Source organism: Crassostrea angulata, chromosome 7 (assembly GCF_025612915.1).
Source record: "Crassostrea angulata isolate pt1a10 chromosome 7, ASM2561291v2, whole genome shotgun sequence".
NCBI lineage: Eukaryota > Metazoa > Mollusca > Bivalvia > Ostreida > Ostreidae > Magallana > Magallana angulata.
The window spans coordinates 3,638,667-3,655,772 of NC_069117.1; the positions used below are offsets into that span (position 1 = coordinate 3,638,667).

At 35.7% G+C, this 17,106-nt stretch overlaps 1 protein-coding gene and 1 long non-coding RNA gene across 4 annotated transcripts; one reads left to right on the top strand and one right to left on the bottom strand.

The window, feature by feature from the left end:
* The first annotated feature begins 2,920 nt into the window (after positions 1-2,920).
* LOC128192591 (uncharacterized) lies at positions 2,921-3,843 on the top strand. Its single transcript, XR_008244557.1, has 2 exons — positions 2,921-3,054; positions 3,511-3,843. It is a non-coding gene; the product is annotated as an uncharacterized LOC128192591 (long non-coding RNA).
* A 2,886-nt stretch (positions 3,844-6,729) lies between these two features.
* On the bottom strand, positions 6,730-13,997 carry LOC128155854 (uncharacterized). 3 transcript variants are annotated; one of them, XM_052817731.1, is made up of 2 exons: positions 13,854-13,997; positions 6,730-10,629 (listed from the first exon to the last, which is right to left on the bottom strand). In XM_052817731.1, the coding sequence occupies exon 2, from the start codon at positions 10,579-10,581 to the stop codon at positions 8,830-8,832; it is 1,752 nt and encodes a 583-aa protein (XP_052673691.1). In that variant the 5' UTR covers positions 10,582-10,629; positions 13,854-13,997; the 3' UTR covers positions 6,730-8,829. The 3 variants fall into 3 exon arrangements, with proteins under 3 accessions (XP_052673691.1, XP_052673693.1, XP_052673692.1); XM_052817733.1 differs by lacking the exon at positions 13,854-13,997 and adding an exon at positions 11,994-12,009; XM_052817732.1 differs by lacking the exon at positions 13,854-13,997 and adding an exon at positions 11,040-11,058.
* Positions 13,998-17,106: the final 3,109 nt, after the last annotated feature.

The following is a 17,106-nucleotide window of genomic DNA, read 5'->3' on the forward strand; positions in this document are numbered from 1 at the left end:
GAAAATGTTGTTATCCATTTTATTCATTTTAGTCTTGTACTCAGTATAGCTATAAAAATATAGGAATGTGTGTATATGGCGAACTATGTATAGAAATTCTATTATAAATGAAACATTATGTCATCATCAATAATTTATTCCGAGCATATCAATCTTAATTTTTATCTTTAGTGCCTTTACTTGGAGGTACACCCATGTTATTGAATAGATTAAATAATTAAAATAGAGAAATCAAATAGGTGAAAAACGTAGGATTTGATTTAAATGCTGATTTAGATGAGAGTGTGCCAAATTAGTAAAATATGGTGTTTTTTTTAAGGACCTTTGTGCCACTTGTGGGAAGAAAGGGAGAAGAGGTCTCCTTTGGCTTTGCTGCGATGCATGCCAGCAGTGGTACCATCGGAGTTGTGCAGGGATCTCCGTACAGGCGTACAAGACCATCGGAGGAAATCCCTGGAACTGCAGACATTGCCACTGAGTGTGCTGGAATCACCCTTACCCCTTATTCTGGAATTATGACCTTTTGTGACAAATTCTGTTTGTAACAATCAAAAACGTTATGATTTTTTTAGATTTACCAAATGAATTAACATGAACAGATCATTATCAGAATACATATCATATTAACTGCTTATGATTCTGTTCATGTTGATTGGATTTAATATTGTTGATGTTCATTTTTTATTTACAGTTCACTATGTACGAGTTATTGTTACTCGTAATGTTAACATGTGTATGTAAACAGTCATTTATCTATATTTCAGTTATTGTTGATTGGAAGAGCATTAATTTTATTATATTTAAAATGTATTTTAAACATTTCTATTTATTCAACAATTTTAATTTAACTGATTCTGTTGTGTTTGTATGTTATATGGCATGCCGAGCAATTTTGTATAATAAAATATACAGCACATGTTTCTTCTTTGATACAATTATTTCTATTGTATTTTGTCACATGTATAGTGGAATGATAGATAATGGATGAAAGATATCAACAAAAAGCTGACTGCAAAACACTTTGACATATCAATCTTTAAAAGTGGGTAAAAGGAGACTCAAAGTGGTTGTATCAAAGAATTCTGATGAAATAAAGATATCAATAGACACTTTTGATTAACCATCTATACACAGTATACTAATACTGAAGAAACATAAAAACAATGGAGAAAGGTCACAGCAGAACAATGACCCATTTAATTTAACCATTTAGCAATTATTTATATATAAATGCAATGAAAAGTAATGAAATTTTAAGCAGGTATTTTTTTTAAATATTGGAATCATGCATATTGAAGAGATAAAGTAGAGGCGCTAATTAAAATTCATGTTGGATTTTTTTTTATAACAGTTTGATTTTTACTTCATGAAAAAGAAATTTAAAAGAGTCAAAGAATATTTCTAGAGATTAATCAATGAAAGTGATATGAACTCAGATGATGATATAATTATGAAATGAAATGTTATCTTTGTAGAAAATTAAATATTTTCAATTTGTCAAAAAAAAAAATATGTAGTATATGTTAATTAACATTCCAAGTTTATGGAAATTTTCGCTACCACATATTTGTTTGAAATTCAAATCATACAAATGCTACACATAAACTTTACTGTAAAGTGCTAAGTGAAATGAAATGAAATGGACAGTATGAATCAAAAGTTAGTAACTCTTTCAATGGTTCAGATGAATACAATTAAATAAGATACTATGGTCTCCTATAATCCTTGTACCCTGTCTTAGAGCATAGATATGTATAAAAAAAGGTCTGTTTGCCTCATAACCCTTGTAATCCTGTCTAATAGCATAGCTTAGTATAGAAACAAGGGTTTGTAACCCTCAGAACCCTTGTAACCCTGTTTCAGAACAGAGCTTAGTATATAAACAAGGGTCTGTAAACCTGTTTCAGAACAGAGATTTATATAGAAATAAGGGTCTGTAAACCTGTTTCAGAACAGAGATTTATATAGAAACAAGGTTCTGTAACCCTCGTAACCCTTGTAACCCTGTTTCAGAACAGAGCTTAGTATATAAACAAGGGTCTGTAACCCTCGTAACCCTTGTAACCCTGTTTCAGAACAGAGCTTAGTATATAAAGAAGGGTCTGTAACCCTCGTAACCCTTGTAACCCTGTTTCAGAACAGAGATTTATATAGAAATAAGGGTCTGTAACCCTCGTAACCCTTGTAACCCTGTTTCGGAGATTTTTCTAAAACAATGGTCTTCCCTCTTTTATACAAATTTGTATAAGTTTTTTTTAAACGATTCACCTTATCTAAGATATACCTGATTCTTTTTTGACTCTTCATAAGGATCATCATTTCTCATCCTTGTGTAACCGGGTTACAAAATTGCAGCACTGGGAAACTGTACTGGATTTGAGACATATCTAGTTTTATACGCTAGCCAGAAGCTGAAGTCGCATTAGTTGTCCTACTCTACGATCGAGAAGGAATGTTATCATAATGCCATAGTCTGGGCGGTCCAGAAGTTCCAAAGGTATTCATATGGAAAAGAGTTCCTACTGGAGACCGACCACCAACCTCTGGTTTATCTAAGCCACGCCAAGGTATCTAATGCTCGTTTAATGAGGTGGGCATTGTTATTGCAACCGTACAGATTCCGGATCATCGCAATTAAAGGTTCTGAGAACGTCGGTGCAGACTGTCTAAGTAGACTGTAAATATGTTACAGTACATTTTGTGTATATTTTCTTGACATTTATTTTATTGATTGTGTTTTTTTTCTCAAAAGTTTATAAAACTTTCTTGGATAGGGAGATATTGTCACAATCAATAGATTTATTCATTCTTACTATTTTCCTGTAGGGTACCTCTGATTTTAAATCTATGTTCATGTCCTTTTTGGTGCCTCAAATTTTATCAATTCAGGTATTAGTCAATATTGGGCTATACTCGGACGGTTCTATTTGTTTACTTTGATGCTATAAATACCCATGTTTTTTGGTCAGTGAGCCGGGGTCCATTAGCACGCACTGCAGTAGTAGCACGATGTATAGCTAAGCGTATTTTTTACGGTAACCATCTCCATTAGGGGTAAGTTCGTTTTTCCTTATACTTTAGTCTTGTTTGTAATATTTAAGACTTTAGGTAACTGTTCTTATACGTGTTCGATAGTATTTTCGTGTTAACGTTTTACATACTTGTTTATTTACCGTAGAATTATGGTGCGTTTGTGTGAGAAGCGTGGTTTGCTAGTTTATTTGTGAGTTTATATTTTGTAGTCTTATAAGGCGTTATTGGTCATACATTGACTGTTTTGTGATGTTAAGGGGTCTTATACACTTAACTATATTGCATGTTAAGAGGTCTTATACGCTTAACTGTGACAGTGTTTGATACGTTAAGGGGTCTGATACACTTAACGGTATTGTAGAGCGAGTATTGTTCGGTGTGGTTGTATGGCGTGCAGTTACGGTAATTAGGTAAATAAGTATATTGTGACAGTGTAACGTTTACTTGAAAATATTGTTATTTATATATAATTAAAAGGTTCCAGCAAGGCTCCAGCAATGTCCCGGTAATGATTCGGCCATAGTCACCAGTGTTCCGGTATTGAACATCTTACCACCCGTGTAACCTCCTTCGAGTATTCACTTACTACGCTGGAAGCCGGTGGACGGAAGCCGTCATCTTAGGACGTGGTACCGAAGGAGGACACATTGGAGGAACACTGGAGGGACACTGCTGTCCAATATATCACCATAGGACATTGAAGAATCAGATATTAGGAACATTTTTTTTTGTTAATATTTTTTGTGTGTGTGTGAATGTGTATATTTGTTTTTATTGATTTTATGTGTATAGATAAAGATTGTAAATACTTATTGTTGTTCTCTTGCTTGACTGATTAGACACACGACGGCTGTCGTGACATATATTGAACTCTGGCGTAGGAATACATAAAATGTACGACTTCAAAAAATATCTAAATTGTTCGTCCATGTACCATTTAAAATCTTACTATTTACAAGGTATCTCTAAATTAGTTTCCTTGAAAAACAATGCTTAAGATCTCATTACATCGAATTTATTGATTAGAACTAAACGTTGTCAGCGGTGTTGATTTACAAGTGCTTAGGTCGAAACACTGTTTCACTTTCGGTTTGCCTGAGTAACTGCATAGGAGAGTTGAATAAAATCACTCCCATAAATGACATATTGAGCTTAGTTTGTTTACAAAACAAAGAATTATGAACTCTGTATCTTGCTTATAATTTGATATTTGACTTTTAAATTTTGACATAGCATTATAAACTTCTTTATTTATGAGTATAAACATTGAAAATGGAAAAATAAATTCGAAAATTTTAAGTCAAATCGTGTCCAAGTCCCTTAAATATCAGGCATTTCTTTGCAAAAATTAGCGCCAATTCAATCCGTTTATTCACTCCAACCATTTGTATATACAATGGTACATGGCATCAATTTTTACGTACATGCACCTCTTCTTGTTTTGTCCAGTTTCAATCATAATTCAATATCTTCTAAAATGATATTTTTGACCCATAAAAGGATTATCGACATCAAAAGCTTATTATAACCGTTACACTGAATTAGGAACGTATATACGTCCCTGACTGAATATTATCATGTTTATTTTGGTCCATTCCGGCGATATTGGAATGCCTTTTCCCGGAGCAAGCATTTGTCAGGCACGTAGCATCGTTTTTGAAAGTGGGGGGGCCAGACTCATCCAAAAAATCTTGACAAGCAAAAAAAAAAAAAAAAAAAAAAAAAAAAAAGTAAATTTAAACTTTTCCAAAATCTTCAAAATCCTTCAATTTCATTCCTTATTTCCTTATTTTCATATCAATTTTTTACATACTCCGAAAAAAGTGGGGGGGCCAACTCTATGATAATTCAATTTTTTATATGTAAATTTTAAAAAAAATTGTTGCTGCGAGAAAAAGTGGGGGGGCCAGGCCCCCCCCCCCTGGCCCCCCCTGATGCTACGTGCCTGTTTGTCATATGAGGTAGTGTCAAAATTCGACAATTTTGTAAACTTTACATTTGTCGATTTGGAACATGTCAGATGTGTTAACAAAATCATTTTAAACAATCAAGCTGCAAAATTTGCACCATACGAAGAGAATGAGTCAAATCCTAAAGTGTTTATGCCCAAGTTTAATATATTACACAATCAGAATTACACACATTCATACTCAGTCTCACACACTAACACGATTGAATATTAATAATTTACAGGCCTGGATTTTTTAACACGATTACACAGCATAGTACAAGTACGAGCTATCGTTCATTGAATTTTGCATAGGGTATGCGAAACACTAGGGAATCGAATGCTGCTTCGCGATTTATAAAGCGTAAACTCTCCCAATCTAGCCTATGCTCGTTTAAATTGGGTAGCTATTGAATGCATACTTTAAATTAAAACCAAAATTGCAAAAAAAAATCATAGGAGTGTTTATTTAACCTTCTATAAACTACATCACTTACATCACTTACATATGTAACATATCTTAACTTACTCGCCTCGCCTTCAATGAACGCTAACAGCCTAACAAACCGTAGATAGTCAGTAACAAATCTTTATCAGAAGACCAAAAAAATTTGGTATATTTAATGTATATACATAAGAAAGAAATGCAATGAAAATGACATTGCCGTCTAATGCAACTCGCCGTCTTCAGAAATTTAGACGGAGATCACGTGACGGGGCATCTAATCCAATGAAAGAGCGTTATTTTTGTTTGAGGCAAAACACATGACAGTGCATTAAAAAATTAAACAAGTATTCCTTTTAAAGGAATGATCGGCAATAATGATATATTGATAGCTAGAGGCATTCAACATATGATCAGTTTGATGTAAAATAATTTTAAAAGTACTGTATTTTTACAAAATATAGAATATTTTGAATCTGTACACCATAATTTCATCATTATTTACTGTCAACAAATTTAATTTTGAAATAAGTTTGGGGAAAGCCGTTCGTAAACTCCTTAAATATATCTAGTTTTATTAAATGTTAATGTATCTTCTTCTTCTTCAGAGTACTGAGTAGCTAGGGCTCTTCAAAGAGCATTAACACTGCGACTGAAAAACATTGAATGCCATCCAAACTTGCTATTGAGGTCGCATTATAACGTAACCTTGTTTATAAATCAAGCCGTCTTCCTAGCTACTATTATGCAACATCAATAGATCGAGGTCAGTTCATGGAGCATCATCTTATGATTGAGGTCAGTTCATCGAGGTCAACTGCATTCCTGAATGAATCTTTCGATCGAAATTCTTACGCGTGAGACAAAATATATGCATTCTTGAATTAACAGGTCGAACTGTATTTTATGTATGTTTGCATCTCTTAAGGTAGATGAATTGAAATAAAACTGAGTAAAATGTTATATAAATACTAAACCAAACTTCAAGTTTTTATAAGAACTACTTAAGCAAGCGCAATGTGTGCGCACGCGGAAGCATTTGCCGGATGCCTCATATGGACACAACGTCGATCACAATAATACATGATTTAACTCGTGGTGTGTGGTTAATCAGAGTGAAATAACATGAACAACGACTGACCTCTTAAATAAATGACCATTCATTTTTCTTTTTTCATATGTCTAAATCATTGAAGTTGATTGAATTATAATTCGTCTTCACCTAGATGTGTCAGGCAGTGACCGATCAGTATCTAATCGATGCCTGATCAGGATTACAACTGAATACATTGAAAAAACAACACCGTCTGATAGTTTTATTGACATTGTCACAGAAATGAAAACAGATGACTAAAATGGGACCTTTCTGGGGTCAGTCAATAACAGAAATGAATACAACAATGCGTGTAAAATAAATTTAACAATCATATACGTACACGTACGAATAACAATATCATGCACTAAATAAGACATATGTCGCTGTGGTGGTGTACACATTACTTTATTCACGTAACACGTAGCAACTGTACGCATCACATAACGATGTGCATACAGGAAAAATAGAGGAAATAAACAAATAAATAAGCAGTTCAAAACGACACTATATAATACTGATCTTTTCTGTTCGATTGATCATAATAAAATTTATTAAAAAAAAGTTTTATATATAACAAACCTAATCGTAGAATAATTGTTAAAACAAAATTTCTGATAACACTTACCAATAAATAAACAACAACAAACTATTAAATACTCGTACATATAAATAAATAAAAAACATTAAGTTATAAATATTTATGAATCTCGGATGACTGGGCAGAATGTCGGACGGTGGTGGAAGGGGGTGGGGGGGGGTATATTAATTCAACAGGGGCCCTCCAGGAACAACAACGTAACTTGTGCATGCGTATAGAAGAAACACTATTATGTGTGGACATTGACCCCACAGCTCCAATAACACAGGTAAATTGGACATTTATTTCTGTGTAGACCCTCAGAATACTCCGGGAGTGAACGTTCTTTACTCTGCCTGATCCTCATGCCAATTCTTAGTGTACAGACACGTGTAATAAGGCTTGTCAGTAGCTCTCTATTCAATCGGAAAGTTGTCCCAAGCAGTTGGCAATCAAACAAGAGTTAAGATTCTCTGCAAGAAATTGGACTGTCGTGTCTAACAGAGTAAATACAGGAATTCAAACCCCAACATTTTCATTTATCTACAGCTATTTCTACCTTCTAAACACTTGCGATAACCTATCCACCTGCCTGAATACACATAATACGACATTTAAATCGTATTCAATAAAATGAAAAATTAGCACCTTTCAAACATGCCATATCAATTTTGCTCTCCAAGTTTTTATGAAAATACATCATCATCGACATTGATGGTCCATCAATGCTTAATTATTATGAAGATATAATTCTCAACCTTGTATCCACACTCCTCTCATTCGTGTCTTTCATATTAACCTTCTCCTTTCATATGAAAGAAGTTATAGAAATTTTGGTCCGTTTTTTGTCACATATTTCATCGAGATAAATCATCATACCTTTAACCTCTAAATATCACCCAATATTACATATTACTGATACTGTGGAATGCCATCATACTTTAATTCATACTGGGTATAATTGATCGCTACTTTTATACAAGGCACTTTACGTTTTGACACGTGAATTCGATCTAATCGTATACATAGCAAAATTAAAAGGCTTGGTTTAACTAGTATACATAAAAGCTTTTAATTTTCAATTTAACAAAACCCTTTGTAAGCCTCACAATAATTTTCACTAAAAGGGTTTTCATATCTTTTTGTCACCCATAACGTTATTGAAATGTTTGTTGAAGCCAGCCTGTCTCTAACGCACGAAAAAAGAAGAGAATTCGAAATAAATAATTGAAAAGAAAATAATACACGAACGCGAACAATACAGATAAACAGGATGAACGCTTACTATTCAGGGCTTCTATTTAGTTCTTTGTTGAATTGTCTGTCATTATTCCGAGAACTGGGGTTTTATTGCCAATTGCATCAAACTTCAAAAGTTTCATTACCAATATCGACATGACAAAAAAGAAGCAAGTAAATTACGACGATATGAAGGAGGGCTCAATTGGTTGCTTGGTTTACGAATTGCCGGAACATTTTTATACCCTTTAAATTGAACAGTGATTTCTTTCTTATATCGATCAATAAATGACTGCTATAGATAAAAAAAAATCAGGAACTTCGACATTACACAATGATCACTGGTCATACGGCAAGAAATCCCAAAACATGGAACAGGTAACAAATAATACTGCAAATTATTTCTAATCCTCTCAAGTTAATCACTATGACCCCATTCCGCAATACACAATGGATAATCCTGCATACTAAATATCACAGTCAGCAATTTTTCACACGTTTTTAAAAATTTTGACGGTGTGTTGCCATAGCTCCCGTACCCAGATGTGACCTCGGTTGTCAATAGCAACAACGTCCGGCCAGTAGAGACCATTTTCCTCTGAAAGAAGCAAGCGAATAAAGGCGCCATTAATGTCCAGTAGATGAAGAGAGTTGTTGTTGATGTCACAGACGACAATGTTCCCGTCTTTGTCGCATTTGACGTCACGCGGGTCAAACGGTTTGTCCAGGGTTCCTTTTGGCGGCCCTTTATACACAAGTCTGACCTTTCCATCGTTGTTAAGGATAACCACGTGCTCTCTCTCAATGTCGGAAATAATCATGTCACCATTGATGTTGACATCGATGTATTCAGGATAGGCAAAGATTTTGTCGCCATTTACATCGCGTTCTATTTCGCGTTTCAGCCGACCCTCTTTGCTGTACACTTGCAAGCAATTTTTGTGTTCCGGTTTGTACCGTCTTCGCAGGTCTTCGACGGCGCAGACAATGATATCGCCATGGCTGTTAACGCTAATCCCTGCAGGATGAAGCGATGACGTCGCGAACGTTTCAACTTCTCCTACGGAGTTCACGACCTTTATGTGCTTGCTGGGGAAACAGGAGACAAACAGTTCGTCGGTTGCCTTGTTCACCACCATATCCCTCACTTCGTTGTAGATTTCCACGCTCTTTACGTGCTTTCCGTCGACATTATACAGGTGTATCGCTGACGACTTTGCCTCCGAAATCCAGCACTGGTCTCGCGAGCCTGAGCACATTGCTAGAACATAACTCGGTAGTTCAAACATCGTGATTTGGTTAAAGTCATTTTTCCAGCTGCTAAATGAATTTCTCACCGGTTTAAAATCAAACTGCTTCCTCTCGCTGGCGCGAGGAGAGTTCCCTCTCTGGTAAGCATCCTCCATTGTCAGGTGTGACAATCGCGTATTGAACGTGACGTGGTTTGGAGTGAACGAATAACTCTCAAATGGTGAAATGGGAGAGAGCGAGTCCTCCACGCCGGAGTCGGTACAGTACGACCCATACGGAACATCACTCCCAGTGCTCCGTTTGGGAGAGCCGCTTCTCGTGCTGTCGTTCCTTTTTGGCGACACGCTTTTTCTGACCACGTTGAAATGGAAGTTTCGCTTTGGTGAAGGTGTTCTACTTCGTCCGTTCCTAATTGGAGAAGGCGATCTAGTCCTGCCGTTTCGGATAGGCGACTTAGACCTACCACGGCCATTCCGGGTGGGTGAAGGGGTGCGAGTCCTTGGGTTTATCCGCACTGGGGAGGGGGACCTGGAATGGGTCGGTGTGGAGTCAGGATCCACGATCCCAGTGACATGGTGCCGCTTTGTGGCTTTCGTACGAAGATGAGTCCGCACACAGTCAAAACAGAGCTTCTGGTTACACTCGATACATTTAACCTCAGCCTCGCCGGTATCACATGAATGACAGATACTCACGTAACCATTGTCTGAAGAGAAGCTCAGCCTCGGGAAAACATACTCATCCATATCAGGGTCTGCTCTCTTGTACTCTATGGCTTGGTCCACAGACTCTACGATAATGCTGGTAAGACACACGGGGCATTTAACCACATTTCCAGACTTTCCCGATAAGTGCGCTCTCACTGTGTTCGCCAAATTGACTGGGTCTTTCGAGATCTCGGGTCTACGAGAGCGGGACTTGGCGCATTGGCATACACTGCACTGCTTACAGAAGCGTATTGGTTTATTGAACGGCAAGGAAGTCTTATTCATTTTTCTATTCTTCTATTTCGTCGGATTATTTATTCTTTATAACCTTGGCTGCAATTCAAGTTATAAATTGTATTAATTCAAGGCTAGAGAAAATACATTGGTATTGCAATAGAAAGTTAGCTAACTTCAAAGATTATGTTTAAGAGATTTGAGGTAATTTTTAAAGCAATTATATTGTGTTTAAAGTATTTAATTAATAAAAACCCTAACACGTCCATGTAAAATTGACGTTTAAATGACACCGTTCATTTCTCAATCTGTATACAGAGCAGGGTATTAACCATGTTTGAGTTTTATCTAATTGAAAATCGGCGAGATCTCCACTAAATCTCATCTTATTGTTCAGGAAACTTTTATTTCATCAGGCTGTTAGAAAGCCTGTTTGACTCGACGTTCTAAGCCCACAGAATTGTGCTTGTAATGGACCGAAGTGTTGACCTAAGCCAAACTTTACGAACCTTCGTCAAAGACATGTTGATGTAATGGGGCGCATTACAAATTCAATTGATTTCAAAATCGGATGAAAACGTTGATCTTTCAGCTAGGTACATAATTTCAAAACTTATCGGCAATCCCTTGTTTAGAAATCGATTTTTACGTGAGTTTTGATGAAAACTAATTCTCTTAAACAAATTCCTATGTCCAAGCACGACACCTCCCGGTAAATGAATACACGAAGCTAAAAATACAGTATGGGACGGACATCAATTTTATTACATATTCAGTTATCCCTTCTTACTAAAATTGAAATTTTAAAGATCTGAATCGGATAACAGTGGTTGTTTTTTCACACCTGATCGTTATGAAAACTATTTTACAAATGATGTTAGATTTGTGGCCAGATCGGTTTACTTATTTACAGAACATTCGAGAGAAGTTGGATCTCTCCTGGAATTTCTCCAGCACCGGTCCCTTTTTAAAGAAGGCATTCCATCTGCACGTCAGCGATAATAAAAGACCAACGTAAACCGATATGTTGACATTTGCTTCCATTTGAATAAAATCAAAGGTGCTAATCATTTAAACAATATTTAAATATTATTTCAGCCATATCACAAACGCCATGTCTAGATATGCGACACAATGCGGGAAAATCTCTTTATACTTCATATCTTTATTCATAATTTTATGCCTATAATTTTTATTTTTAGTATGAGAAGGTTTTGAGGGTTTCTGCTATTGATTCCTTTTAATAATCTTTAAACGCTTCATTACCTAATATAACTTCATTTAACCCATTATCACGGATCTGCGAATGTCTTTTAAATTTCAAAAATTCATCTTTCCAAGAGACATGAACTTTTGGCATTGTTTAGCCATTCCTAATTGAAATATTTTACCCCATTTAAAATCACCAGAAATTAATAACCGTGAGAAATAAATACCGTTCTTATACAGAATAAAACCTACACCTTATAGTTTACCAGGGTAGCTGGAGACAACCGAGGAACTCTCTTCTTATCGGTACATTGGTCTTGATATGCAGACACAAACCCCTTATAAAAGTACCCGGTAGATAAGTTTTGCTAACGTAATCTTATTACATGATAAGAAAAATAATCGAACTTTGTCAAGGAGCGGGTGACTTGAAAAACAAACTGACTGCAGTCTCAGAAGAGGCACTTATGCATCATAAAGGGGTTAGTCATTACGAATGTTGACGTCCCCAGGAGTGCACTGCTCGTGATCAACCACTGCACAGCAGGATAAGTCAAACTCCAGGCGTCCAGTGCAGTAGCCAAAAAAATCGTGACGCATTTCTGGTATGGTAGGGGGTAGTCCTGAGAGAATATATGTCTTATACCCAAATGTGTCCAAATCAGTAGTAACGTTACACGATGTAGATATAAGGTACCAAGTAATGATTTGTTTTCATTTTGTTTTAGATACGAGATTTAACCAATTTGGTTTAAAGAAACGTCATAAGTATTTAATCATTAACCGGAGGTACTTTTGGACGAGGGTCTCTCTATGGACCTCATGTACGTTTCTAATGTGTAAATCAATTTTGCCCATCGATTCATCTATTAGTCTTCATAAAGGACCGGTTGTTTGGAAGATTGATGAAGCAACTTGAACAAACCCTGTTCATAATTAAGTTGCCAATAAGGCTTAACAACTCATTTAACCTCATTGAATCTCAGCTCGGGACAAAAATTCCTTTGGAACACGAGTTAATTTGACGGCTTTTACAGAAAAAAGGATCAAATGAGAGGTTCCCCAAATGAGTTTTTACCAGGAACTCTAGACTGGAGTATTTTACTGATAAAGAAATTAAACCCCACTCAGCTCATAACATTTCAATATTTGAAAGCCCTACTGTATTCTGCACGGAGAGAGATAATCTCGCGTACAGGTAGATATGTACATAGGTAAGTAAAGCACTGTTATTGTTCGATTTATAACAGTCCACACCCGCTGCTTTACAAAAATCGTTTGTAGTGTATTTAAAATCGTGACCTAAAGCACAACAATAGGTTTCATTTTCGTCCATGTGCCAAGTTTTTAAAATCACTCAATCGTTTTCTTTTAGGGTTTTACTGTGTAATGAATATTGCAGGGATTATTAAAGATTTATGACTGTGTTACTGCATTGGGAAAAAATAAATTGTGCATTATGTTGAATTATATTTTCTGAGTACTTAAAATCAAATAAATTTCTAACAAACCACAGCTAGTGTACAACTTAAGAAATTAACAAAGTAAATTAAATTAAAAAATTGAAAAAAATCTATATGCCTTTGCTATTAACAAATATATATATATATATATATATATATATATATATATATATATATATATATATATATATATATATATATATATATATATATACTTACTAAACACGTAGTAATTTTATGTTTTAATTTTCAAATACTCATATTTAACTAGTTGATTACTCTCGTGAGCCTGTCATAAGCAAAAACGGATACACGTATAATAAAACTAAATCTGAGGATAGTTTTCACAAACATTATTTAATTTTATTTTTCAATGAAAGCTAGCAACACCGCCAATGTAATCGTAAGTTCTCTACTCATTATGCATTAAACAGATTTACCTAATTCACCCATATCTTTTTTTGTTTTAAATCAAATACCCTTAGTTTTATTTTGAAATAAAATAACAATTTATTTCATATTCTAGATTAATATTTGAAATATTCATATTGAAAGAAATTCACAAATAATAATAAAATAAAATATTAAAAAAACAAGCGTTGAAAAATCCCTTGTCCACTTTATATGAAATGTAATTCACACAGAACTTACCATATTCGTGGCGCGCCGAGCACCTGCTATCCAGACAACACAATCTGCACAGGGTGCACTTTCTGGGTTGTATAGGGACAATGGCCACAGAACACTGTTACCGGCTCAATACACATTCATTCTCCCGACCAGGGAACTACAAGTGTGTATTTAATTTTCTATTGTTCTTTTGCCTACCCCTATTGAACGAATATTAAAAGATTTGTGGATTTGATTTTGCGGGAGTAAAAGTCACATTCAACTCCTAGAACATTGAATACTTATTTATTATTCCAGGGATTATAAAGGGACATTTATCTTTAATTCATCAACATCTTTATCCTATAGAATAATGTTATGACGTTAGGGACTTTTTCAATTTGACATAGTATGTATTATAAAACATACTTATTAAATTTTTGTAAATGCCATGTATTCAAGTTCACACGGTCAAATTCCACTACGACCATTTTTTGTTCGTCTATTCTATAGTATTGTACACGTACAAGTAGGATGTACAAGTAGAGATGTTTTGACTGTTGTTTACAGTTCTCTTAACTGACAATCGTACTCTCAAAAATTATCAAATCCTCGATTAGAGTTGCTAAATGGAACACATTTACCAAAAATGCCATCGAATATGTATGAATGGTCATAAACGTTACATTTATGCTTAATGGACTTATCGATCATATTGAGATTCAATTTGAATTTTATTTTTTTGGGGGCAAAAACTTTCCAATCTGGTAATTTTGCATGTAATAAACAGGGGTACCTAATTCGAATGCGAATGGTTTTGCACAGCTTTTTGTTTTCATGCAATGCGAAGTAATAGCTTTCCCACATAAGTATTGTTTTTTTTGTTCAAATATAACATTTATGTAAAATATGCATGAAGCCAAAGATTTAATTATTAATCGTACAATTCCTGAGTATACATGTCCATGTATATAGATATAAGTAATAGGGAACTGATAATTGCGGTCGGGGCGTGATCTGGCTTTATTGGATTTGATCAAGCCACAACTATAATGATAACCTCATAATACTGATTTCTTATTCCTTAATTGATTTTTTTACGCAAAAATATACCACAACGTGCCATATAAAGAGATATGACGCATTGGAAAAAAACGTTTGGAGCCATTTTATAAAAGTTTAAACTTTCATTTTGATGAAACCACCAATATCTTGTTTACTCTTCAAAACAAGCTGTCAAATATTGATCACCTTTATTCTGATTTGCTAGGAGAAGCTCATCGATATTTATAGAATATCAAAATCGGAAAACTGCCTTATTGTGTTGTTAAAATGACGCTTTGGATAAATTCGGACAAATGTCGTTGCGTTTAATGTATTCCTATCTATTAGCGACTGACTGGACAGCTGACCATGAGTTGGCCTCCGCCTTCATTAAATTGGAGTTTGACATGTGCTGCCCAAAAGCTCTTGTTAAAACGGCTCTAATACAATCCCTGGACCAAACCATATGCCAAACACCATTTTGTATTTCTATGCAATAATTTTCTTATATTAGATGGAAGTTTGCTACCAGGAAACCATAAAGCTTGGATATACAAGCTAAAGTTAACATTGGCAGCACTGTGAAGTAAAGACCAGTTAAAATCTTACACCTGCCGGGGTCAGTGTATGACACTCCTATATCATATTAACTTGATTACTTGAAACAGTTGGGACTAAGGGAAGACCCAAACTGCAAGCTGTGTAGAAAGAGAGGGACCATGGCGCATCATGATTTCCCAGGATGCCACATATAGCTCTGACCGTGGGTAGATAGATGGCAGCATGACAACGTCTCGCGGTGGCTGATGTAATGGAGGTGGAGAGGATAAGGAAACGACCAGCAAACAATAAGCAAAGAAAGATACAATTTGTGAGACAGTGTGAATCTACAGCTGACATAAGAGCGGCAAGATGTACATCATTGCTGGACAGAGGAAATGGCTGGGAACTCAGGATGGATCTAGATAGGAAGTTAGTTTTCTAACTAACTAACTGAGAGAAGCAGCAGAGATCATCATGCTGGATATGGCACAGTCCCGATGATCTGTGCCGAAATTGAGATCCACCGAAGAGTGGATTGGTCACCACTGCTGGCCCACCAACTGAGGGATGTCATGGTACAGGGTCAAAACAACCGGTAAAGGTTAGAGACCATCTGAAGACGATCGGAACACACAGTCGAAGACAAGGGGCAGAAAATATGTACATCGACAGGCATAAGGAAAAGTTCCAAGCTGGCAGTTAGCAGCTATCCGTCTTCTGTATATAGTGTATAGGGTAAACTAAAATACAATCCTTTCGACAGGAATTCAAAAATACTGAAAATATATAAGTTTGGCACATTTTCAACAAATTACAAACAAATGAATTCAAACGGGACGACCCTTCAGAAAATCGGAATAGTGAATGTATGATATTCAAATCTTAAAATGATGTACTAGTAAATAAAAAGACTTGGTCTCGTTCAGCCCGTTATAATAAAAAAAAAAGAATGACACAGCTTGTAGTGTTTTAGAAGACTATTATAGCAAACTAGTTATTGTAGAGGATTTTGCTTCAATCTGTTCTCTAAATCGCTTCCCTCCAAAAATATGAAGAACAGAAAGTTTAAAAACATACATTGTTATCTGTCATTGAAGATGCAAATTCTATTGTAAATCACAAGAACACAAAAGAATATGTTGTATTTCAAACTCCATCAATATATGTTTACGTACCTCATGATTACAAGCAGTTGATATACTGGCAAATTGGTATGTCTTCTAGCTAGTTACCTAACCTTGATAGTGTCTCTGGCGCTCTATCAGCTTTACACAGTACAGATCTGTCTGGTAGAGTGTCTCTGGGGCATCATCAGCTTTATACCGTACATATGTCTGGTAGAGTGTCTCTGGTGCTCCATCAGCTTTATACCGTACATATGTCTGGTAGAGTGTCTCTGGGGCATCATCAGCTTTATACCGTACATATGTCTGGTAGAGTGTCTCTGGTGCTCCATCAGAGTGTCTCTGGTGCTCCATCAGAGTGTCTCTGGTGCTCCATCAGCTTTATACCGTACATATGTCTGGTAGAGTGTCTCTGGTGCTCCATCAGAGTGTCTCTGGTGCTCCATCAGCTTTATACCGTACATATGTCTGGTAGAGTGTCTCTGGCTCTCCATCAGCTGTCTACAATAAATATCTGTCTGATAAAGTGTTTTAGTGCTCTGTCAGCTGTCACAGTACAGATCTTGTGCCGAGCAAAGCGAAGG